This window comes from Anoplophora glabripennis, unplaced genomic scaffold (assembly GCF_000390285.2).
Source record: "Anoplophora glabripennis isolate ALB-LARVAE unplaced genomic scaffold, Agla_2.0 scaffold233, whole genome shotgun sequence".
Taxonomy (NCBI): domain Eukaryota; kingdom Metazoa; phylum Arthropoda; class Insecta; order Coleoptera; family Cerambycidae; genus Anoplophora; species Anoplophora glabripennis.
In genome coordinates, this window is record NW_019416413.1 from 329859 (window position 1) to 357742 (window position 27884).

Genomic DNA, 27884 nt, shown 5'->3' on the forward strand with positions numbered 1-27884 from the left:
TATGTTAATAATTACCTAATTGACTGGACTTACATTTATATAAATAATTCTGTGACTTACTGAACTTACAAATAACCCTAGCCTTACTCTAGTGACTCCGTGCAGCAATACGGGACGGATTAGTAAAACTCATTTAATCTATTCTTATAGCTTGGAAAATCCGCTTAAAACCCATCTATTTGATCCATTACTTTCTTTTCCAATTATTATCAATTTGACAATTTGATGTAATTCTAATTTGGAACCCATATGCCTTTCTCGTGTTTTCGCGCGTTATTACAAATATGGGATTCTTTGTTCTGTCCCAGACTACGCTGGCGCCTCCCGGACGCAACAGATGACTGTCACATGGCGACACCTATTTGTAATAACGCGCGAAAACCCGAGAAAAGCGGAAAGGTTCCAAATTAGAATTCAATCAAATTGTCAAATTGATAATAATTGGAAAAGAAAGTAATAGATCAAATAGCTGGTTTTTAGGCGGATAAGCTATAAGAAAAAATTAAATGAGATTGACTAATTCGTCCCGTATTGCTTGCTACACGGAGTCACTAGAGGAAGGCTAGGGTTATTTGTAACTTCAGTTTAGTCACAGAATTATTTATATAAATGTAAGTCCAGTCAATTAGGTAAATATTAACATAGTATAGTTATACCAAAGCGCCCCGATATTCAGGGAGCCCACCAATAAGATAAGAACTGAAACGTGTGGACCCAAGAAATGGGCGTGTCGAAGCGAAGTGTCGAATTCAGCAGAGATCTCCGAAAAAAAGGCAGTTTTTCCTTGGGTTCCACATTGAGCAGTCCACTTAGTTTTAGAGCCTCGGGTTAATTTAATTATAAGTCATTCCAAATTTTGTTATGGATCGCGCATTCCCTGAATCTCGATACGCTGTCGCGTGTCAATAAATGAATTAATAATGTTTTTCGGGCCCGTTGTGTCGTTATTTTGTTTGTTTGTTTTGTTTTTATTGTTATTAAAACCCTTCCTGGAAAGTTTTGGTGTTTTCTTGTTCTTCCAACTTAAGTGTCACCCTGTACAACCAACCACTGGATTACCTTGTACATGAGCGACGTACGGTAAGTGTCTGGAATTCATTCTCTGTACGTACAACATTTCTAAGTTCCCACGTAGTAATTAAAGTGTAATGATAATTATTATAAACTCCCTTTCGGGAAATTAATAGTAAACTCTTTTGTCGGTTGATACCGTGTGATACTGGTCATAGCGGTAGACATATAAATAAAGAAATAACCACTCAGGTTACAGGTGACAAATCTATTGATCCTATACAAGGATTTTCCTTTTTTTATGTTAACCTACCGATGATCCTACATAAGGATTACCTTTTTTTATAAGTGATAACGGACCCATCCAATTATCTGCCAGACACCAATTAATTTGTCGGAAAGGGATGGAACTAATATTATACCAAACAAAAGACCTTGCTTATGGCAAAATTCAGTAAAATCCGTTTATATATACACCTTGAGTTATAACGAGAGATATTTCTTTTCAAAATTTTAATGCCCTGTATCTCGACAACTAAGCCCCGTGAAACAAAAATTTATAAAGCAAAATAAACTTACGTTCCACTAAAAATTCGTTAGGTATCTCTACAAATACATAGATACGAGGTCTCTTAAGAAAATAACCGAATTTGTTTAATTACATACGTGCTAATGGAAATATTTAGTGATATGTGGTTGGCAGCATTTCGTTGCGCATAACCTCCTCTGTACCCACATGTTCTTGTATTGTTGATGTCTGAGTTAGTTTTCGTGATATTGTTATTTGAGTCCAACGTGTTTAAGTGTTAGTAACGATTTTTGAAATGTACAATTTTCTAGAACAACGATGCAACGCAAAAATTTGGGTGAAACTGTGGAAAACTTTCACGGAAATGTTTGAATGGTTGAATGAAATTTTGGCTTCAATAAACTTACGGAAATAATGCTTTGGATCGTACGCAATGTTATGAATGGTTTTCATGATTTAAAAGTTTTTATCAGTCGACTGAAGTTGATCCTCGACCAGGAAGGTCTTCGACTTCAACTTATGATTCCCACATTCAGAAAGTCTAGCGTGTGCAAATCGCCGATTGACTGTCAGAGAAATAGAGAGGTTAACATCTCAATTGGTTCATGTCGTGAAATTTTGATTTAAAAATTGATCATGCTTCGAGTTTCAACAAAATTTGTTGTTCGTTTGATGACCGAACAGAAAGCAAATCGTGTAGACATTTGTCGGCATCTCCTTGAACAATCCACTGACGATAAAACATTCATTTAAAGGATCATAACCGGAGACGAAAGCTGGGTTTATGACTACGACGATGAGACAAAAGATCAGTCATTACAATGGATTGGCGAAAGATCCCCACGCCCTAGAAAAATACGTCAGTCTCGATCCAATGACAAAGTGATGCTTCGACTTCAATGGAATTGTGCATTTTGAATCCTTGCCTCAAGGTGAAAGAGTGAACCATGTACTATCTAGGTGTTTTACAATGGTTACATGAAAAATTTTGCAAAAAAGAGACCAGCGTTGTGGCAGGACAACTGATGGTTTTTGCAGTATGACAATGCGCCCACACAGCCAGCTTTGTCGATTCGTCAGTTTTATGCCAAAAATCAGATTATTTTCCTCCCTCGCCATCTTTATCGTCCTCCTTGAGATTTTTTCTTATTTCCGAAATTAAAATCAATCAATGGTGAAAGGACGTCAATTTCAGACTAATGATGACATCAAAACAAATTCGTTTTAGACTTTAAAGGATAGGTGCGTGCGTGCGTGTGTGTGTGTGTGTGTGTGTGTAGATCATTTTTTCAACTGAAGCTATTCAGGACAGCTTCGCAAAATGGAAACATATCTGGAAAAAGTGTGTGTGTGTGTGCGTCTTACAAATTCTTATTTGTTTCTTATCTCATTATAAATTTACATATTTTCTCAAATTTTCTTAATACAAAGTAATGTAGTAGTAAGTGAAATAATTAAATCGTCGTTAGTGATACATAGTAAGTCAAATTAGTTGAATAATTATGGACAAACAATAACGTTTAGAAAAATGTTGGTGACGGATTCTGTCCCAAATTAATGAAAAAAAAAAAATTGAGAAAAAATGGTGAACTAGTTAAAATATTTGTTCCCTTGCAAATATAAATGTAGAAATGTAAACAATATTTTGTTACATTTTATAAATAAAATCATTATTTAAAATATAATTTATTGTTGTTTCATAAAAAAAAGTACCTACTACTAATTGTAACAGTTTTAACAATAAAAATTCTACATCGAATTAGATTTTAAATAAAAAATATTTTCAATGCTCATAATTTTATAATTACAATATTCTGTAATAACAAGATTGTTTTTAACAACGAATTTGAATATTTTTCTGTATTTTACTCAATTACTGAATATTGGACCTATGAATATAAAAAAACACTACAATTTTCTCCAGTTGTCTTGAAATACAAAAGTGTAATTTATCGTTTTGTAGAATGTATTTTTTGTGAAAGGAAAGAGTATCGTGTTTATTCTTTCTAGAAAATCGCTTCAGATTATTGTACCTTACATAGGTAGGTACTTAAGTTTCAACAGAGTATTACTTTGTTGTTATTACGTTGTAAAACAAAAATAGGTAAACCTTAGAACAAAACAAACGTTTCGTATTCGCCTCACTGAAAATTGCAAACTACATGAGGAAGGAAATAATAGCGATCTTATTTTCTAAAGTTGGTATTGATTTTTACTTACCAACTAGGTCCATTGTCGTTCTTACAACTATACGTTTAAATCTAGAAGTTGGTAGCGACTGCATTTTAATATATATTTCGCTTTGAGTAGTTTTAACCCTATAAAACACAGATTAGCATTACCATTGAATTTGAAATTACAGTTACAGAAGTTTTTATTTCAGTTCTGCATGGAGTTTTCAGCCAAAACAAAACGTAGTATATATGACACATATATCTGGCAAATACATCACTAAAAAGTTATTACAAAATAAAATCTGAGAATAAAACATAATCTGATCAAAATCTGTCGAAAAAGGCAGAACTACACTATTTCAGTTAATATCAAAAAATTAATAAATCATTTTATTTTTGTAGAACAGTTGTACAACTATTGATAAGTGTATTACTGGTGTCTGTCATCAATTATATGAGCATTAAAAGTGACGATTTGGCTATATATAGGTAATTCTGTATTCAATATCAAGATATGTTTTTAAGTTAAAAATTTGGCTTTGTTAATGCAGTGTTATTGCAATTATTTGTAATCAAGTACCTATATTTTCTAACACTTTAAGAGGAGTTTAAACAAGTCGTTTCAGACATTGTCAGTATACAACTCTGATCTCTTTTGTATCCTTTCGGAGTCTCTTTTAAGACATGCCCTTTCTATATCCTGAAATCGAACTAAGGAGGCCAAAAAGTTTCTTTGTACAAGGAAAAGGGTTTAATTGTTTAATATTCATGATGTGGAACTCCTCAGGAAAGCTACAGGCTTTATAAGTTTGCTGTGGCGCTGCGGCTTTTCGAAACTGAAATTATTTTGAGAAAATTAATAAATATTTTATTAGTAAACTCTATCTTGATGAAAAAATTTAGTTATACGAAAATATAAAAAAAAAACTTAAAAGGTTTTTACTTCTACAAATATAGTCATTTCTTACATAAAGGGTGTTGCATGATGTTCTTAAGGAAGAAGTTTCTTGGTCATGCATTCTCCGATGTCGAAACACAGAATCAAATGTTTGACGATTTGACACTCTTCTGTCTGGAAATCGTCATTAAGACTCTCCATAAATGTAGACTATGTCGACATAATCTTCGTTTGAAAACAGATCAGGCCGAAAAGGTAGGTATTACCAGAAACACGTTCATAAACTACATAAACTGAGCTTATAAATTTTGACATCAACTATCACTTGTTTTGCCAACTTAACGTATTCATAGCTAGCGAGATTGATATTAAAACAGTATTGAACCCATGAACCCATTCAGAATGACCTTAGGGACCTGTTCCTTAAGTTTGTTCAGTACGTCATGCAACACCCTGTAGAAGGGTATTGCAGGGTCCTTTTCATAATATAAACCACTTGTTTTGAAGACAAAATGTGATGAAGATAAAAAAACATATTTTTTCGACTATAGGTTATTAGAACTCGACAATAGAAAAGTCATTTTAAAGGTAGGTATATTATTCAACCTTGTGAAAAACTACCCAGAAAATTTCCGAGTAGTCCGAGTATATTAATTATATATTCCTTTTTGTATTCAATTCCAATGTTACTTCTATAAAGTGCTATTAACAGGAATAGTATCATGAAGAGGATCATTTGTCAAAAGTGAGTTTCCTTCATTATTGAATATCATAGCATACAGAATTTTACGGAAAAGGAACTTTGCGTATAGAAGGGAATTTTGTAAATAGTTGTTTGAGTATATCCAACAAGATCTATAATTTATGAAATATTCTTAGGCCGAACGATATTCATTTACAAGGCAAGGAATTTTTACTATTAGGCACTGGCCTAGTCACGTTTGGGGCCAAGAAACCCCACATGTTTTCTGATAGCCAGAGCTGTGCAACAAAAGATTAATATGACCATATTTCGCTGATCGACATTTTATGTAGTTGATACGGCTAAAGGCAGTATTATCTGAATTTCTGAAAAAGTTTATTTTAGGGACCTTGATATAACTAAACCCCTTAGCAATAGCTAATCAAGTGTCATACCTTAGCAACCAAATTCGAACAAGTTAAATCATAGTTAATTTTACTTTGATAAACCGGCAGTTAGACTGATAAACTTAGACTCATCGATTAACTAATCAATACTAAAAAATGTCTGAAATGGTACACAAATACGACAACCAGAGGCAAAGGTGCTGAAAAAACTACTACACTGTAAAAAAATCGGTCTGAATGAAAGCAAAAAGGTGGGTACCTGATGAATCCATTGAGTACATTTTCAGTCAATATTGGGCATTTTGATAATTTTACACATTTTTGATAATACACTGTAAAAAAATCGGTGTGAGTGAAAGCAATAAAAGTTCGGAGTGAATCCATTGAGTGAAATTATTGAGTACATTTTCACTCAATATTGGGCATTTTGATCATTTTACTCATTAGTGATTATATTTAAACTAGAACTGAGTACTTTCACTCAAATATAGGTACTCCTTAAATAAATTCTTCACGTGAACTCGGTTTTGGTGCACTTGTACCTAATCAGAGTAAATGTCCTCATTACTGAGTTAGTTTAAATGTATAGATATTAATTTCGAGTAATCTGAATGTCGCCATAAAGATGGCACCACTTACATATTGCTTCTGTAATCTCGACCACAATTGATAGGGGCCCGTTAGATGCTCCAGAAAAGCGTGATCGCCAAGAGAACAGGCCTTAGCCGGCGGCGGCGCGGCGGGTCTCAGCTGGCGCGTGTCAGCCAGGACAGGAGGAGGCCCCGCGAAGTGAATTAATTTGAACACTATACTTTAATTAATCATTAATTAAAAACCAAGTCTGAATAAAAATGAGTCAATAATAGTTAAGTTTAAATCATATTAGGGAAAAAGTCAACTCTAAATTGGTTTTATACACTCAGAATAGAGTCAAAAGTCGCTCAATTGATAGTTAGCAGTCACTCGGATTTGAGTAAAACACACTCATTTCCAATGCAATAGTTTCACTCAGTTGTACTCATACCAATAGAGTTACAATTTCACTCAAACGGGCGTGGACAGAAATTAATACATTATTGAGTAAAATTGAGTGAAATTTGAGTGAATTTTTTTTACAGTGTATTTGAACTAAAATTGATACATTATTGACTGAATTTGAGTGAAAGTAGGTCCAATTTTGCTTACGGTATATATGCTATCTCCGCCTCAGATACATTTGTACTGTCTCAGTTAATTTTTATATTTAATTGATTAAATTATTAGTCTGAGTTGCGTCAAACATCGTGATTTAAACATATTTAATATTTTTGATATCTTCAGCTCATCTGTCTCAGAAAGCAATGGCTTTAGTTAGACTCTTGGTGCATTAATACGTTTTGACCTAAAACGGACTAAGGAACAACTTTTTAATTATGAAGTTGCATTTAGAAAACATCTTGTTCTGTATACAACGCGCACGTAAAAGTTCTGTAAAATAGATAATGCATTTACAGAACTAACTAAAGACGCTTTAAATATATTTATCTACTCCTATTAATTTATATATTAATTATTCAACTGCTTTTGAGCAATTAATAGTATCAATAAACAAGTAGCGTGAGCTTTTATAGTGAGTTATTATAACTCACGCTGGGCTTCTACAATGATAATTCGGTATGTAAATAGTGTACGCAGTAAACTCTTGGAAATTTTTAAGCCGATAAATACGTTCCATTGGTGTAAAATGGAAAGAATTTTTAACAAGTGGAAAGGAATGAATAATTAAAAGATTTTAAAATTATTAAATTGCCAACGCTTCTCAGTAGGCGGAACTGTCAATTATTATCATTGAGGGGACTAATGTCATTTGATATTTTAACAAAATAATTTTGACGTTTTCAAATCAATTTCTAATAATAGTCCTAAAAAAGATAAATTTAGATAGCGAAGATGAGTTATTATGTACACCTGAAATAAGAGAAGTAATAATAATGCAATACAGAATTTATTACCAGAAAAATCAAAAAACAAGTAGGTATAAAGGTGTATATAAAAATATACAGAAAATGTAGTCGTAGATAAAGTATAGTATTCAACTTGCGGTAATGGTCATAACTCACTTGATGAATTACAGCACTCGCCTGCGGCTCGTGCTGCAAACTTCATCTGCGTGAGTTATGACCTGCATTACCGCTCGTTAAATAATATACTATTGAAAAAGAGGTACCTAATTATTATATGATGCTTTTTTGTTCAAGACAGTTTTTGTCAACGTCTACTTATTACATCTTTTGTCAAATTTAACATAAATTACTTGGCATTTTTCTGTTATTTAAAATCTAACTATACCATTGAATTCTGTATCGTTCCCACTGGTTTATACCAAATTTAATAAAAAAAAGTAATATTAATTGCTAATTTTAAAATAAATATTAATGTTCTTATCATTTATATTCTACTTAAATAGGGGTGAATGGAATCATAAATAAATTAAACGAACATTTAAAATGTTCACAAATGCGCTCTTTTTAATGTTCAGTGACAAATTCAATAATAATTTTCAATTTTAATATATGAACCATTTAATTATTATAATTACGAATTACAAAAAATTGCTGATAACGGCGTAACCATAAAAACATTTTAATTCTTTCATGAAACATACAAATAACTTTATACCTAAGTATTTTGAGTTGCCTATTTAAATATCGTATAGCGATTCGGAAAGTGAAATAAATCACCAAATTTATTCGGCCTCATGCCTAGTTCACCGTTCATAGGCGCAGTAAAATTTATAAAAACCACGAGATAAAAAGGTGTTCTAAACAAAGTAGGTATCTTTAAGTATTAAAATTGCTTGTCCCGTGTTTTCTATCATATTATCGTATCGCCAATATATTTTATTTATATACTCCTATAACTCATTATTTATTTATTATTTACCTAATTCCCTCCCTTGAGTGTTGATAATGGATTAGTGGATTGGTATACCGGAAATTATAGGTTATTATTTTCTTTTCTGTTGGTATCTTTATTGTTTCCTTCCAAGACTTTTTTAAAATAGATTCGAGACTTCTGGAAAAACAGTGTGCACGACTAAGTGGACAAGCTCTTTTGTGAAAGTTAGAATCACCCTAATTTGGGATTTAAAGTGCTTTGACAGAAATTTATACTTTTATTGCAGTTATTTGGTGTTAAAAGTATAGCCTTTTAGGAATTTTGTGTCGTCAGCATCACTTGTCCAGCACCTGGAAAATAATTTTCCACGGTAGAGGTTTTCCCTCTATAGTGTGTCACCATCTACGCCGTTTTACCATCTCCTGATAATCAGAAAACCCTCTACAGAGGAGGTATGTACCAATTATTGTTAACCTTTCATTCATGTGCTGGGGCGTTAGTTAATGCCTTTTTATATCTCTAGCGTTTTTTTTGTGGGACTACTTTTTCCCCACCAAGGTTACTCCTACCACACGTGTCAGAATAGGATTACGTAACCTCCCTTGAGGGCCTAAGATCTTACCAATTATTTGCAGTTTTAGTGGGCTGTTTCCACCCACTGTCTTCCACCACGTGGAAGAATACTTACCTTTCATCACTCAAGTTGAATACCATTCACCCTTACTCAACTAGATCCCTCTGGAACCAACGCTCTGGATGTTTGCCAGATAAGTGGATGTCAAATTATCGTTGTTACTATCATTATTATTTTTATTTGAATTACTATACTATTAACTGGTACTTATTTAATACTAGTACCCCTGTGATGTATTATCTAAGTACCACCCCTAGTAGTGAGGAAAACAATAAANTTTTATTTGAATTACTATACTATTAACTGGTACTTATCAACCACCATATTTAATACTAGTACCCCTGTGATGTATTATCTAAGTACCACCCCTAGTTGTGAGGAAAACAATAAATTTTAGTCTTAAGAATTACTCAAATTTACTTTTCTTCCCTTAATTACTAAACTAGCATTAAATAGTCCACTACTCATAAAATTAAATTAAATAATATTTCATACAACTTTACCCCATGTAAACCAGGTCGTGGATATCCATTGATTGGTGTAATCATAATATACTAATTGATATTCTGTGGCAAATGTGTGTAATTTATGGAGAAATGCTACCTGCTATTTAAAATTTTCTTTAATATATTGTTTCGTCACAAATAAAATCTCTTGAATATTTCCTTCCACTCTGATTCTAAGAGAACAATCCCGAAAGAATAGAAATAAATTGTTACTTAATCAGTTAGATTTGGGAACTCTTTTGTGGTTTTCGAGTTCCCAGGTGAAGCGAAAAAGGGCACTCCGCCCTATTTCAAAATATTGTAATTAGTTGGCCTTAAAACCTGGAAAAGGCACTGCCTCCTTGTTTTATTTGTAGTTATAAGTTTTTTTTTTATTTATTAAATTAAATTGGAAATAGCTAGCCAGGGCATATACCTATCATGCACATAATATCACCCGATATTGTTAGATAGTATTTTTTTACCATTTATTAACTCCTTGAGATTTCGGCACGTTCTAACATATTGTCTGAGTATGAAATTTTTTAAATACCTCCCAAATTTTCATTTTATTCTATACATTTATTATATTGCTTTCGAATATCATCCATCACAGTTCCTAATTCCTTAGGGACTAATCTCCTTGCCTTAGTTCTTGTCCATTGGTTCTACATACTTTTGATTTAATAATAAGTCATATTTAAAAGGAGCCAATTACTGAAAATTGTATTTAATTTATTTATTATTTCATAGCCCGATTACCCACTAAAGACTGCAATTAACACTTTTTTCTGATGTCATCTGGATAAAATCAAGAGAGATAACAAAATGAAATACTACTATATTTTGTCCTCGTTTTGTCGTTTGTAATACAATATTTTCATTGCTCCATGGTTAAGACATTTTTCGTTTTCATACAATACAAAGTTAATGATCAATTCAATTTTTCTCTTACTGAGGATCACCAATTCAAAATTTAATTAATATTTTTTCACGGAATTTGATACAAATCCAACTGAGGATATGCATGTTGCAAAAGATGCGTGTTCAATAATAGAAGAGATAATAATACAAGTACGTGACAATCAAATTTAGAGTTAAATGTGGTTTTGTATGTTCACAACAGTGTTTTTATAGCATAAACTAACATACACTTCAGTTTCATCGGGCTATCACAACCAACAATGAATTTCTTGTTAGGTACTGGAGTGAAAAGACTTCTACCCGTTTCCTCAAATACTTGTACCTATAATACCTTTATGTCTTGTCATTCTTACCCCTTTGTATCTACAATAACTTTGTATTCGGGCTCAACGCATGAAGGCAAGCAATCGCAAACTAATCCTGGCTTATCAAAACCTTTAGCATGGAGTCTGTTTACCGTCTCTGAAATATGGATAACATTAACTTGGAATAGTTTACTAATAGCTTGTTAGAATTTACCGAAATTATCAGTCAAGCATTTCAATCCTCTGATGTAGCAGTAACTTCTTTTGTCTGAAAAGTAATCGTTAGATATAAACATCTAATCCATTGCATTCACATCCATACATAAAAATGTGTTAATGTTATAGCTGCTGTCCTCCGTTATATTGTAAATTCTATGTCAAATGAGAAAATGTAATCATTTTTTTTATTGTTACCCATTACAATACCTAGTGCATCAAAAGCTAGTTTTTCGATAAATTTTAGGAGAATACTAAAGGTAAGAGCAGACACATCTACTTTTGCTGCGCATTTTAAGAGTTTCGGTTACAAAAGTTTCATATTGCATTCACACGTATCCCAAAAGTAGCGAGCAGCATGTAACTTTTCATACTGCAGGTACCCGTTCAAACTGCAAGTGCAAGAGACTACGAAACTGTTCACACATAACAGACTGTTTTTGCATCACACAGTACAACTGCAGCATTTGAAGTGCTTTAACTACCAGTTTGTTTGGTGCCGTTGTTGCATTCATGTCATTGTCAAACTATGTATTAAATACGAAAAACGCCTAGGTAGATTCTGTAATATGAGTGCTCGTGATCAAACAGTACTAGCGACAGTTTGTCTCCTTAATGAATATTCTATTCCATTCTTCTTCTATCATGAGCAATGCCACTTTTATTGAGGGAGTGACAAAGCAATTCAGTGTAAGACTACCAAAAGTTTCACGAAACGGTATCCATGTAAGGGCATCTACGTCTTTATTAAAATTTTATTTTAATGAATTTTTACATACCGTCTTTGAAAAACATAAAGTTCTGAAACAATAAAGCTTCGTCATTTCACCAACATATTTAACAAAATAAAATTTCGCAGAAACAGAATTTTAACTTATTAAGGAAATTGAAAGAATACCGCATAAACGAATTAGGAGGCAAAAGCTTTATCATTAAGAAAAGTCCCAAATTATTAGATTGCGTTTCTGTCCCCTTCATAAAAGAGTTGTTTTCAACTGAAGCTACTGTGACTGCTACTACTGTCGACACAAAGAAATTAAAGTGATTAAATTTGTGTCCAAATTATTATATGTATTAAATGAAAATAAAATTAGTTTGGAATTTCGAAAAAAATATAATAACTTTTATTAGCGGGATTCTACTTAGGGTAAATGTAGGAGAGACGCTGCAGTTTTTTGAATATTTAGTACAACTTTTGTTAAAAACAAGTTCAGGATAAATTGAGAAGACAAACATGATTTAGAAATATTTATTAACAAACAAACACATTTTAATTTTTAATATGAAAGTAATTAACTGAATAAAAATATATCTTTTACACCTATACATTCGGCCATCTCTCCTACATGGGGTGGGCGAGTTGACGCATACGTGTTGGGTGAGGTGGCTTATGGGAAGTTACATTAAATGTTTTTTTACTTGAGCCGTTTTCAACAAATATTTTCCACATGGATTACAGGTGGTTTTATATACTGTGCACATTTCGTGTAACCATCGTACACATCATATACACTGAATCCAATCTGATTTTGAAGCAGTTGACTCGTATAACTCAAGACACTCCGCACATTCATTTTCATTTATACTGCTCATCTCACTACTTGAAGAATGGACTGACATTTCTTCATCAGACTCGGATGGTGACAGTGGTTGCTTATTACGCTTTCGTTTTAATGTTTTCAGTTTTGGTTTATTTTGTATTTTCTTTGCCTTTTTTAATTTTGTCGCAGTTATTTTCTTTTTTTCAATGTAGCTTGGACTTGTCAAATGTTCAGCAGTTAGCTTCCTACTTTTTTAGAAGTTAACATTACAGGAATCGGTGATATATGTTGAAGCAGCTTCCCTGGAGTAGTGTCATACTCTTTTGATGTAGAAGGAACAGGTTTTGTAGGTATGTATTAGATGAATTGTGTGAAATAACGTTTAATCCAGACGAATGTAACGTAGATTTATTCTCTGTTGTGCCAGATTCTAAAGTTACATAAGATGGTTCCGTTTGTTCAGTATTTTATAAGCCAGCAATTTGAAGATCTGATACTATAAAAGCGTGATCTGGTATAGCTTGTGGATTATGAGGAAAAGCACCTGCAGCACGAAAACCATTTACAGCTGTTCCACTTGTAGCTGCACGAGACCATGCGCTGTTTAATAGGCTACCAAACTGTAGGCGAGTATGTCTTCTATCTTGGTGTATTTTAATCCACTGATCACAAGCTTGGTAAAAGAAGGTCTTCAAAGGTTTGAAGAAACTTATTATAAAACATATTGTCCTATAAGAAAATATATATTTAGTGCGTCAACTCTACCACATTTCTTTGTGGCATCTACACCCAATGTATGGTAGAGACGCCTCAATGAATATCTTACTATCCGTTATCGCGGCAACAATGAAAGGCTACGCAGACATAACCTTACTTAACCAGCGTTTATCTTCCGTAGGAATTCTTTTGAAATATCAACTAATTTGACGGGTGCACCGAGTTATGTAATATATTCCAAAATTTTCGTTACTTACCCAAGTGTTTTTCGACAAACACCTCAAATAGTATTTGATATAAATCTTCAATTTCAACGACCTGTTGTTATTTTTACAGTTAACCACACACTGATCACATATACAATAGATACTCTTGTTAGAATAAGCCAGTGTTGTCGATGAGCATTGTGTCATCTTTCCCATCGCGGCATTTCTCCCACATTTACCCTAATTATTTCCCCAAGTAAAATTCTTTATATTATGTACACTTCCCACATCCTATTTTTAAAGAACCCTATAAATCAACTGTTTAAAAGGAAAATATTTTTTTTTTGACATAAGAAATCATTTTCTACAGTTTGTTGTAAACTCACAGTTACACAGTATTTTAGAAAAAAAAATTACATAATAGCCATAGTTTAAATTTGAAGCTTGAAAAATAAGAAAGCCATCCTAGGAACTCCAATCATGTGTAAAAAATCTGTGCAATTTAATATTCGCGAAAAATGTAAAAACATAGATCAAAAATTGAAGACCAAAGTCCATCCGCTATTTTGGCACTGATTATATTAATTATAATTTTTATATTATTTCTGATTATATGTAAAGTTTAATAATATACCGTGTAATTTTTTTAACCAAAAAATTTCAAATATCAAAAAATAGATGCTCTACGAAAAAAAAATCAATAATCAAAATTTAATATATTCACAGAGGAAATACACTCTATTTTTTATTGTAAATTCGGATTTTACAGGTAAAAATATGTAGGGTTTGTCTGAAACATTTTGTAATCACACTGTAATCAACGAAACTCTTCTTTTCATTTTTCTTCTACTGGAAACCTATGCATACGACTCTAAAATGTGTTTGCAATAAAAAAATACCATGTTTTATATAAATACATACTTGAAAATCGCCGTAAAAAAGTTTATTCATTTTGTAAATTTCGAATAACTGGAAAATTGTTACCTGTAGAAATGTAAACGGCTAGTAATAAAATACTTGTAATGTAACCCAGGAACACTCCGTGGACCTAGTAGCTTTCTGTTTCCTTCAGGGTGCTTGATTAAAATGAGTTGTTTCTTAAAGTTATTTCCTTTTTTGTACCTACGTTTATTTTTTCTTTGCAGTTACAAAAAATTCGAAGAAAGAAATAACACAAACATTAAATGTAAATATAATAAAAACACATTTTTATAGAAATATTTTTAACAAAAGAAATGGTGTTTCTTAAACAAAATACAAAAAGCTACATTATCTGAAAACAGATTTAATCAAGCACTCCGATAAGTCATAAGCGAAGTATATCGCGTTGGGTAACTATCCCAAAAGGGGCGTCTCTTCCTTGGTTACGATAGTAGTAGTTTCTTGACATGTGATTTTTCAGTACCTAATTTAAAATTTGAGAAATAAAATTTATTTTAAGACTAATTTTGATTATTTACAGTGAAAACGTGGCATTTTTTATTGCAAATGTATTACAGAATCGCATGCATAAGTTCTCAGTAGCAAAAGTATAAAAAATTGAATGTCGATTACAGCGCCAACTATCACGAATCGAAAAAAATATTTACGTACTTTTAGCCATAGAATCTGAATCTGTAATAACAAATAGGAGTTCCTATTTAAGATTTTAAAGTTACCCTTTGCCCCACCAACAAAGAGGAGGGAACTTCCATTTACACATACACGAATCAAAAAATGACATTCATTAATTTTACTTACTATAGTAGGGCATTAAATGATGTGTACAGTTGCAAAGTCTAAAATGATTTTCTGCATGGCACTGAACGACACAAGTGGAATAACTGTAATAGTCATGCACAAACACGCCATCATTCTCCCACGGAAATTTGCATGCTCTTTTCCAAACCGGTAGATGTTTAACGTTGTCGTCATTTTCAATTTCAATAACCTGAAAATACATTTTAATTTAAAACTATTATTATCCTAATACACCCACATTCTTACATCTATAGATATATTTACGGATTCACCCAACATGACATCTTTCCTTTGATCGGGATCTGAATTGATAAAAGGAACGTCTTCTGGAGCATGGAAATAAACCTGAAAATATGTTTCTATAATCAATTTTATTGGAACGCGAAAGAGCCATTGTAGAAAAGTATGTTCGAGATTAAAAAAGAGAAAAATATGCAGTGCAGACTTGAATTTAATAACCCTACATTTATTCGTACCTACCATGAACGTGCGACAAACACATTATTATTCAACACGAATATTATTTTTCCACCAAATCTTTCGAAACAAAAGTAGAAAATCAACAGTTCTATTCAATCAAAACTCTATTTCATGAAATATCTGTATCATGCACATACCCTGTCACAACTCTGGAAAACAATGATTAATTTATTTTGTCGTTGGTAATTGATATACAGGGTGTCCGCTAATTTCACAGACAAAGTTTGACTGCATATTCACGACGATAAATAAATATGATCTAAAAAAAATTAAATTAAAAATTTTTGGTTTTTGAGTTCAGTACAGACCTTCAAAGTTGTCAAAAATGAAACTAATTTAATTAATAACTTCATAACCTATTAACGATCGCGTTAAAATTTGGCACATTTATTTGGACTATTATGGCGTATTATTTCTTAAAGCTTTAGTCAAATCGATATACTGGGTGGTAGTTTTCTCCGGTAACCTTCCCCTTTTAGCGGTAAAAACTTTTACAACATAGATACTGTAAACGGCCAGTCGTCCTCGTCAGTCGCTACCTGAAGTAGAAGAAGAAATTCTTAATGTTATTGAAAATGAGCCGAGAAGAAGTGTCCGCAGTGTATCAAGACAATTAAATGTATATAACAGCAACTTCATCGGCCATTTCATTTAAATCCTGCTCAAGAACTTCAAAATTTTGCACCCTACGCACGTTTACAATTTTGCCGCTGGCCCATTAAATAAAAAAAATACGACCACTGTAAAAGGTGAGGTAACCGGAGAAAACCACCACGTAGTACATCTACTTGATTAAAACTTTAAGAAATAATATGCCATAATAGTCCAAATAAATGTGCCAAATTTTAACGCGATCGGTAAAAGGGTTATGAAGTTATTAACTAAATTAGTTTTGGCCTGTAACTCAAAAACCAAAAAAATTATTAATTTTTTTTTTGTAGATTGCACTTATTTATAGTCGTGAATATGCAGTCAAACGTTGTCGGTGAAATTTACAGACACCCTGTATATTTTCTTTTTATAAAGATACGAACAAGTATTGTTTCATACCTTTGTCACTGGGCGGAAAGTCAAAATACATGTACCACAATAGCTGTTATTAGTACATATTGAAGCTAAACTAATAGCAGACAATCACTGATCAAATAATTATAGAAAAATCTAAAATTACTATGGGTAGGTACCTATGTTTAATTTTGATCTGCATTTGCGATTTATTAGTTGTTGAATTTCTTGACCATTTAATTTCTGCTAAAGAGTTGTAAGAACATTGTATTAGGAAAATTAAATTTGAAAAATATTGTATTCTTAAATTAACTTTGTTTACACATAATGTTACAAATATCATTGACATAGTTTTGCAATAAAGTGTAACAGCTAAATGATATAAATCGTACTAATTACGAGTATGTTGTGACAAATTTTTAGAGCTAATTCCTATTATCAAAATAAACAAAAAAAGTAACATATTTTTCATAACTTAAAGGTTCTAAAAACTGAAAATGAAACAATTTTTGAGCAGTTATTCAAGAAATATTAATGAAATAGGCTTGGTACACATTTTTGCCAGACCTTTCGTATCTCTTGAGTTTGCTTTGTCGAATTCACACTTCACATGTGAAAAGTCCAAAAATCATCACAAAATTAGCCATGAAAATCAGATCACAGATAAATGTCCATTATTTAGCTCTAATTTCTCAACTATTAGAGATTTGCAATTATAGAACGATGGAATCTATTTGTCTGGCAACCCTTCGTTGAAATTTGTAAAACTTTAAGATATTCAAAGTTCCATCTATGCTTTACTGATAATAGGTTTTGTCACGATTTTTGGATTTTTAACGGTGACCAAAGAATTCTACGAAGAAAAGACGCATACAATTCAATTAATATGTTTTCATTAGATAAAGGTCATAATATATATAATATATATATAATATCTGACAGACCCAAATAGCTGTTAAAGTGTCAAGGCATCAACCGGTGTTTATTAAGTACATGATGAAGTATTATACTATTTTGAAAGTAGTAACAAGTTCCGTTTTTGATTTCCTTTAATATGTTGTGATGTAAAAAATGATAACTAATTTATAGGAGCAATATTTATTTAAAAAAATTAACATTGTTTTTTCATCTCTATAGTCGTTATAAAAAAAATATTTTAAATACGATAACAAATTAATTTTTGTTTTAATTTTTTACTATGAAGAAAATTTTACAAGAGAAGCTTTTTCGATTGATCTGATGTAAAGAACGTTTTGATATCAAAATTAGAACAACAACAATTTAGCAACAATAAATGTATTTAATGGTTGCAAGGATTTATGTTTTCGACTTTTCTCAATAGATTTTGATGTAAATAATGCTTCGATATCAAAATTATAGCAATAAAATTTTTTTGAAAGCTATGCATGTATAACGTATTAGTCACTATGACAAAAATGTCAATTAATTGTTTTAAAGGTAACAACAAATTACGTTTTTGATATCTTTGGATGACTTATAGCAGCAACAAATTTTTTAAACAATGTAGTCTTGATACATTTTCAATTTTCGAAGTTTCACGCAGCACATAAGAACCGTTATGGAAAAAATGTTAGTACTGCTTTTTTATTTGTCTTGATGATGACAGTTTGTCATATCTTTCTTACACCCTTAGTTGTAAACTTATGTATATATCTCTATTTTTATTTTAGTTACCCTGACATCGTCTTTTGTTTGGAGCCAGAGTTCTCCAGGACCAGTTTTCCTATTCATCATAAAATTCATTTGAGATTTAGCACCCTTCCTAGAAAGATCAAATATATGTTTGAGACTGCAGTGATATTTTATATTACTTACAAGTAGTTACGTTTAGAAACTATTAAAGTAACATAAAGTATGATTAAATGTTCCAAACTGTACGTCTTTATGAAAGCTATATTAAGTAATTGACTCTAATTGTCTAAAACGAGTATAAAATTTAATGCCTACCAGGTTTCTCAGTTACATATCAAAAATTGTTTGTACTAATAGGATTTTTTATAAAATAGTTTATGTTCTATAGATAGCTAGTAAAAATTAAAATCACATTTTTATAACGAAGCATAGGATCCGTATCGTTCTTTTAGGAGATAATTTCTATATCCAGAAAGAACTTGCGTGATGAAAATTTTGGAACGAAATTTGCGAATCATACTAATATCCAATTTTTCAAAATCCATAATGTAGCTTTAAGAAAAAATAAATTTTTATTAAAAATAATAAAAAAACAGCTAATTGTATTTATAACTGTCTATGGAAAAAAATATTTTGCACATATACGTGCATCCCTTTTCGAGGTCCCAGAATAGCCATCCTCTATTTTAATTTTTTTTTATCATAAAAGTTCTCTTTGTGGGCCTAGAAAACACCGATACGGGTGCCATGTTTATTTATAAAAAATATGACCATTTCAATTTTATCAGCTGCTGCAACAAAAAATTTTAATCTAATATCTGTTTAAAATAGTTCTATTTTAAGCTACAATCTCGCTGGAGATGCTCATTGTTTCCCGCAATATCAGGCACTTAGCAATATTGTTTGTAGGATTGAATATCTTTTGCATACATATATTTCTAGTGTCGAATATTGTTTGACTCTACTTATAAAATTTTTAAAAATTATATTTTTTTAATTTGTTTGAATTGCCATAATACATTTAAAAATAATATAAAAAGTAATAGTATCTTAATAGCTCGTTTATTTACTGTCTAACTTTATGAAGTATATACAGAAAGAGATTTTTCTTACTTTGTGTGCAAAGAATTTAATGAATAACAAACTCCATATTCCGTTTCAAGCGGCAGCATGTTGTCACAACATGTAAAAGACTGATTATTCCATCTACAGGACGTAACTATTTGAGAACATCGTTTTCTATACTAAAATCATAAATAACAATAATATCAAATTCTCATTAAAGGACAATAATATTATGTTCACACTGTGTGGTACAATAATCATTTACATTAGGGTGCTTCATTCGAAACGTACATGTTTTTTGTTCCACTGACGAAATATTGTCCTACACATCGGAAAAAAAAATCTCACCAAATTTCAGCACTAATTTTAAGTATTCGCTATTTGATTTTTAAATTTTCCTATTCGTTTAACACCTGTATTTAAGCTGTATTTCTCTTTATTTTATTGTCCCTGGACAATAATTATAGGACAAACGTTGTTCTTGATCCCATAGTAGGATCTAAGTGACTTGAACGGTTTCACTGTTAAAAAATCTTAAGTTAATTTTTATCGATTTTTACATTTTTCTCATAATAACTAGACTTACAACAAAAATAAATAGCTTTTTACAGGAAATTAAATTTGCTATACAAAAGGTTCTCAGTATCTAAGCCGTAGAGTTATTATTAGTTCACGAGATAAATTGAACCAAATGTATAAAAACTTTAAATATCCTTGTATTATCATATTGTATTGAAAATTTGATTGTAAATTGTTAAATAACTGTTGTACATTATGACAAAATAGTTTTTAACATACTAACGCTGCAAAATAAAAATAAAAAAATATATTCCATTTTTAATTTAAAATATTTATTTAATAAATCAGTTAATTTATTCATTAATAACTATATTTACTTTTAGATTTCAAAATACCATAATATTAAAATATATGCAAATGAGAGATGATTAATTTTGTTTAATGTAAGTTATGATAACTTATAATTGGACTTAGCACATAATGAATCATTTTTACGCTGGTTTTGAACAACTGATAGTAGGTAAATATTGTCGTTGATTTTCATCGTGTGTTAAGCAGGCATTATACTTTTCAATAAGAGTTGCACCTGTTTCTGCAGTGTCATTAGCAACTCTTAATTCTCTGAATGTATCCAGACATTGTTGATGGTCGAGATTATTATTCTAGGAATCAGGATCACTTTGAAAGTAGTCATAAGATAATTTAAATTGTTCAAAGATAAAAACTGTATTCTTGCTCACAAAATCACTAATATTTTTTGATGATGTCAAATCTAAATTTTCTAATTTGACTTCTAAATGTTTTATATTATTATCATCGATTAATGAATTTTTATTTATAATATTAGAATTTTATCATTGTAAAATAATACAGGGTGTTAATGGACTTATATCAAATATTTTTGCCACATGTCCGTTATGGCAAAATGAGGTAAATATACGGATTTGTATTGAGTAAAATGTAATTTTAAAATCTGACTTACCTCAACATTGCAAGGACCCACTATTTGTTTGCACACAAGCTTCAGCGCGACGTATTCAATTCGCCCGCAAGCGTTGTAACATTGCCACATCCTCTCGAATCGTATTACAAGCTTCGGAAATACGATGTCTCAGTTGATCGATGTCACGAACTTCCGTGGAATACACAACACTTTTCACATATCCCCACAAAAAGAAGTCTAATGGGGTGAGGTTTGGCACCGAAAAAAGTGAGCGGGCGCTCCGTCATGCAGTAGGTTAGTACATATTTTGCCGAACTTTTAATGGCTTCAAATAACTCCGGCAAACGATTTTGCAAAAAATCTAGATATGAGGCACCGTCTAAGCGTCTACAGGCACACATGTTCACTGAAAACTGTTGCTGAAAGGCACCGCGACGTATTTCATGTGGATTTTCGATAGTCCAGTGGTTAGTGTTGTGGATGTTACGTACACCATTTCGACTGAAACGTGCTTCATCAGTAATAAGTATTTGCGCCGTAAATTGAGGATTTCTTGCATGTTCCTGAAGCAACCATTCGCAAAAACCTCACCGTAGTGGAAAATCCTCAGGAATAAGCGCTTGAACACATTGAATATGAAATAGCTACAAGTGAGCTTCTCGTAATGTCCGCCACACAACAAAATACGAAATATTTACTTGCTGTGCGATATTTCTGGTGCTACGATGTGAATCTTCTTCGACGAAATCTAAATCATCTCCTCGACATTTAAGATTCTTAGTGGTCGCCCTGGGCCACCGTCACGACCTCGACGCGGTTATACTTCACTGGTGTGCGAAACTCTTTGCGCTACAGCAACAAATATTGGCGGTGTAGGGGCACGCCGTTCAAAATATCTTGCATGGTACACTTGACAAGTTCTGTGGTCATTTTCGTTTGTTTCAAAAAAAAAAACTTCGAAATACGGCTATTAAATGTACTCTCAAAAACAGCACAGCAATCACTACAACAATGCATTACAAACTGACTTTCCAATACAATCCAGCTTCATAAGAAACCTACAAACTCGTAAAAAGTGTTACAGAATTTTTTGTAAGTATTCGCAGCGATAAAGTACATGTATTTCAGCAGTTCCAAAACAGTTTTAAACACATTTTTAATTAGCTATTTTCTCTATAACCTTAAACTTCTGATACAAGTTTGTGACATCAGTTAACTCAGTTTTTGCTCCTTTTTCACCCCTTTAAATTTTTGACATAAGTTCTTTAACACTATAACTGTGGGTTCCTACACGAGTTATTTATTTGTGAACTTAGTGTGTCTAACCGAGTCTCGTTTTATGAAGAGGTTCCACTTCCAGAAGTTTTTGCTAAATTTCCTGCGGGGCGTGGATCAATTGCACGAATCCTTAAAGAGATGGATTAAAAGTTAATATGTCGGACTGTGCTAAATGTCGTAGAACCAAGCCAGATGGTGTCTGGTAGGTTGTGAAGGTCCATGCGGTAAATGGTTTCACTACTCTTGTGCTGGTCTGACCGATTCAGATTTTAAAGTGATCCAGAAATTAAAAAACCTGTTATATGTTTGTGACTCTTGTCATCGAAGATGCCAAGTTGTTGAAACAACATTCGTAAACAAGTTTAACAGTAGCATCTCTAATATAGATGAAAATATAACCGCTTTGAGGAGGGATTTTGATAAAGATACCCTCATCAATTTCGTTAAAGATCATATTGATGATTTTTATAGGAGAATGAATGATACACTTTTATCATTCAAGGACAACTTGAATGATTCATTTGTGAGGAAAGTACAAGAACTACAGGATGCCATAAGAATATCTCCAAATATTGTTTCTGCGGGTGAATCTCAACCATCAGTATCGTATGCTTCAGTTTTAAAAAACCCTACTAATTCCAACGCAGTTATTATTAAACCTAGAGACACATCTCAAACGTACACCAAAACTAGATCTGATATTCTAAAAAATATAAATCCGATTGAATCAAGTCTTCATGTCTCAAGGATCAAAAATGTTCGAGATGGTGGTATTGTGGTTGGGTGTTCTAGTAAGGAAGAAATTGTTAAGTTTAAACAAATAGCTGATAATAAACTAGCTGCAAACTATGAGATCAAGGAACTTGGATCTATTAACCCGAGAATAAGAATTTCCGGACTTACAGCAAAACATGAACCAGATGAATTGATAACTTTCTTGAAGAAACAGAATCAACACGTTTTTGTGGAACACTCAAACTTAACCGTTATTGACGTCTCTCCTTTGAAAAAAAATAAAAATGTATTTCAGGCTAAGCTGTCATTGGATGTTAATTCTTACAAAAGGGTTATGCAAGAGGGTATGTTGTTCGTGGGTTATGATTGTTGTACTGTTTTTGATGCTATAGAGCTGCGAATGTGCTACAAATGTTGTGGCTTTTCGCATTTTGCTAAAAACTGTACTAAAATTGTTAAATGTCCTAAATGTAGTGCCGACCATAAGATCAGCGATTGTAAAGTTTCTGATCCAAGTGTGTTTAAATGTATTAATTGTAAATCTAGAGGCCTATCTACTATGGATCATGCTGCTTGGGATTCCCAATGTCCCATCTTCATAGAAAAACTTAAAAAGTTCAAATCAGACATGTTTGGCATAAAATAGCAATTAAATCAGATTAATTACGCTAATGTGCATCCTAATATTGGTTCTGCATTCGATCAATCAACTCATCACAGGAATAATAAAATAAAAAATTTAAATATCTATTATCAAAATGTTCGCGGTTTAAACACAAAACTTATCAACCTGTGTAATGCTTCTATCGATTGTTCCTTTGACGTAATTGCATTTAGCGAAACGTGGTTGAACTCATCCGTACTTGACTCTGAAGTATTTAACGATGACTTTGTAGTCTTCAGATCTGACCGGAAGTGTGAACAAACTAACACTAAGACCGGTGGTGGGGTTCTAATAGCGGTAAAGAAAACATATCATGCGATCTATATTGACTTGTCAGGGTTGTCTGGTGCGTTGCCTGTGGTCGATGCGTTAGCTTTGAAGATTAGTATATCTTCTAAAATATGTTATCTTATTGTGGTTTATTTTCCGCCAAGTTTAGGCTCAGACGTATACGATATCTTTTATGATCACATATCTGGTTGCATGGACTTTTTGAATGATGACAATTTAATTATCCTGGGTGACTTTAATATTCCTCAATTTCACAATCTACAGTGTGACCCATCGCTGCATAATGAATTAATGGTGTCCATAAATAATTTTTCGAACTTCCTAAATCTTGCACAATATAATCGAGTATTGAACTCTCATAATCGCTTACTTGACTTAGTGTTTAGTCGCACAAATCTTTCTATCACTAGATGTTTGGAGCCGCTATTACTTGAAGACGGATACCATCCTGCTCTTGAAATTGCCTTTACATTAGGTGTGATTGAAACTAACGTTATAAACCCATTGCAACCCAGGTACAATTTTCGTAAAGCTAACTATCTAAAACTATATGACGATCTACTTAATATTAACTGGGACGATCTTATGCATGAGGAAGATGTTGACAGAGCTTGTGAGATTTTTTATTCTAGGGTTAAGGCATGTATTGCTAGTAGTGTTCCTAAAACAGTTCCAAAGAATAGTTCGAAGTATCCATTGTGGTACACTAAGGACATAATAAAAAAACTGAAGCTGAAGTATAGATTATGGGCTGAATATAAGAGATCTAATAATAATAATAATATCTATGCCGAGTTTAGTAACTTACGGGCTGAAATTAAGAGGGATGTTCATCAAGGCTACTGCAATTATATTTCCAATATTGAGCAGCAAATAACATCTGATCCTTCAAAGTTCTGGTCCTATTTGAATTCCAAGAGGAAAGTAAACGGTATTCCCAATTGCATGAATTACAATAACACATGTATGGATAATCCCCGTGATATTGTAAATGCTTTTGCTGGTTACTTTCAATCAAATTTTATTGTGTCTTCGACACCAATCTTCAACAATCAGCCGATTTATTGTTCCTCTTGTAGCATTCCCACATTTTCTGAAAATGAGGTGTTATTTGCCTTAAAGAAATTGAAACCCAAATTTACAGCCGGACCTGACGGACTACCCGCTTTCCTCTTTAAGGATTGTGCGCCAACATTCGCTAAACCATTATGCTTTTTGTTCAATCTATCCTTAAAGGTAGGCAAGTTTCCTATTATGTGGAAATCGGGTCGAATTTGTCCAATCTTTAAAAAGGACAACAAGAGTGATGTTGAAAACTATCGCCCCATAACTATTATTAATAATCCTTCAAAAGTTTTCGAAACTCTTATATATGAAACTGTATTTTCTCATGTAAAGTCTTCTATATGTACCGAACAGCATGGCTTCTTTCCAGGTCGATCAACGGTCACCAACTTGACATGTCTGTCACACTATATTTCCACGCATTTGGATAATTGTGGTCAGGTTGATGTTGTTTATACGGACTTCTCCAAGGCCTTTGATCGGTTGGACCATGGTATTCTACTGTCAAAACTCTCCAATATGGGATTAACTCATTTATTTAGTCAATTCTTTCAATCTTATCTATCTCAGAGGAAATTGACAGTCGAGTATCGTGGTTTCCGATCAATGGATATTAATGCTACATCTGGAGTCCCACAAGGGTCAGTTCTCGGTCCGTTATTGTTTCTGGTTTTTATTAATGACATTACGTTGAACCTAAATTGTAACGCCCTTCTGTACGCAGACGACCTTAAATTGTATTTATCCGTGGGTGATCTGAATGACTGTCTACGGCTTCAATCTGATGTAGATAGAGTTAGTAACTGGTGTGCTACGAATTTATTACCTTTAAACTTATCCAAGTGTAATTCCATGACTTTCACTAGAAAGATTAGCCCGATTACGTATAATTATTCTGTTGGTAATAACTTGATTAGGAAATGTAGCTCTTTTAAGGATCTTGGTGTAACATTTGATACTAAACTAGACTTTAATGAACACGTTAATAATATTCAACGTGAAGCATATAGAAATCTTGGTTTCATTGTGAGGAATTCACAACAATTTACGGGAATTAAGGCAGTATCCTTATTGTTCAATGCATTTGTTCTCCCCAAACTGGAATATGCCTCTCTAGTATGGAATTCACATTATATAGTTCGCTGTAAAAGACTTGAGAACATTCAACGGAGATATGTAAAATATTTATGGTTCAAGTCTGATGGCTGTTATCCACCACAGGGTATACCTCATGGTACTTTGCTTGGACGATTTGTCCTTAATGACCTGGCTACACGACGTATGTGTAACTCACTAATAACCCTGTATAAAATCATTACTGGATTGATTGATTGTCCGGATCTTTTAGCTGCCTTGTGTTTTCATGTTCCCCGCACTGGAACCCGGTCTTCGTCTTTGTTCTATCTTCCCACACCTCGAACGAATTTATTAAAGTTTTCACCGTTGTATACAATGGTTGAAAATCACTCTCGAATGCAGAACCTTGTGGATATTTTTCATGATAATATATCCCATATTAAGAGAGTTTTTTCTAGTCATAACTTGCAATATTAATTTTTAATCATTCTTTATATGACCTGCTTTAGGATAATTATATGTATACTAGTTTTAATTGAATTTTAAAATGATTGTTTTGTTGGTATTTATGTTAGCATTTATTTTAACTTTGTCGACTGTATTTTTTTTTTTTTAGTCCTATATGCGTAGTGGTTATCTTTTATAATTTTTTATAACTTTTATAATCTGTATTATTGTTAACTGTTTTTTTACTCTTGTACTTTAGTAATCTGATTTTGTTAATGCATCTATTTTTATTAGCTATTTCTCCCACCTATTAATTGGTTTTAACTGTCAGGTGGTGTAACTTAAATAAATAAATAAATAAATAAATAAATAAATAAATAAATAAATAAATAAATAAATAAATAAATAAATAAACACCCTGCATAATGTACAACAAACAGTTGTACAATAACACAGCCCCACAAAAAAAATGGCAGGTCCGAAAGACAAGACCATGGTATTCATATGGTTTTCGGGTCGCTGAATCCGAATACGGTGTCCGTTTAACATGGTTAGTTCTGGTTTAAGGTCAGTTCAAGGTCAAATATAGAAAACCAATTGCCAACGAACTAAACCTACGTATCTATACGTTTTTGGGGTCACTAAATCCGAATCCGGTATCCGTTTGACTCGATCAGATCTGGTTTAGGTTTAGTTCGAGGTCAAATGTAGAGAATCAATTGCCAACAAAGTAAACCGATATATTTATACATTTTTGGGGTCGCCGAAAACGAATCCCATGTTCGTTTAATCCGATTAGCTCTGGGTTAAGGTCAGTTCAAGGTCAAATGTAGAGAATCAATTGCCAACAAAGTATACCTACATATCCATATATTTTTGGGGTCGCTGTATCCAAATCCGGTGTCCGTTTGACTCTATAAGATCTGGGTTAAGGTCAGTTCAAGGTCAAATGTAGAGAATCAATTGCCAACAAAGTAAGCCTACATATCCAAACGTTTTTTTGACTCGACCAGGTCTGGGTTAAGGTCAGATCAAGGTCAAATGTAGAAAATCAATTGCCAACCAAGTAAACCAATATATCTATACGTTGGAGTCCCTGAATCCGAATTCGAGGTCTATTTGATCCGATCAGGTATGCTAAATACTCTCAAATTCTAAACTCAATCAAAGTAAGCAAGGAGTTTTTGTGAATACCGATTGTTGACCCAATATTATTGTGATGATTCTCACAAATTTGTCATTTATGTTGTTCGTATTTGATCCTATGTAAGACTATCCTCAAATTACGGCACTCTTGTTTCAATGTGCTACAGGTA

At 32.4% G+C, this 27884-nt stretch overlaps 1 protein-coding gene across 1 annotated transcript in view; it reads right to left on the reverse strand.

Moving 5' to 3' along the window:
- The window catches only part of LOC108908507 (sodium channel protein Nach-like), a 44392-nt gene that overhangs the window by 5484 nt on the left and 11024 nt on the right, over positions 1–27884 (reverse strand). The window contains exons 6-12 of the mRNA XM_018712562.2: positions 19598–19728; positions 18527–18614; positions 15593–15691; positions 15347–15536; positions 11141–11194; positions 10975–11083; positions 3761–3858 (exon numbers count right to left, since the gene is read on the reverse strand). Of these exons, the coding sequence (XP_018568078.2) occupies positions 3761–3858; positions 10975–11083; positions 11141–11194; positions 15347–15536; positions 15593–15691; positions 18527–18614; positions 19598–19728 (769 nt within the window). The remainder of the gene's footprint in view (positions 1–3760; positions 3859–10974; positions 11084–11140; positions 11195–15346; positions 15537–15592; positions 15692–18526; positions 18615–19597; positions 19729–27884) is intronic.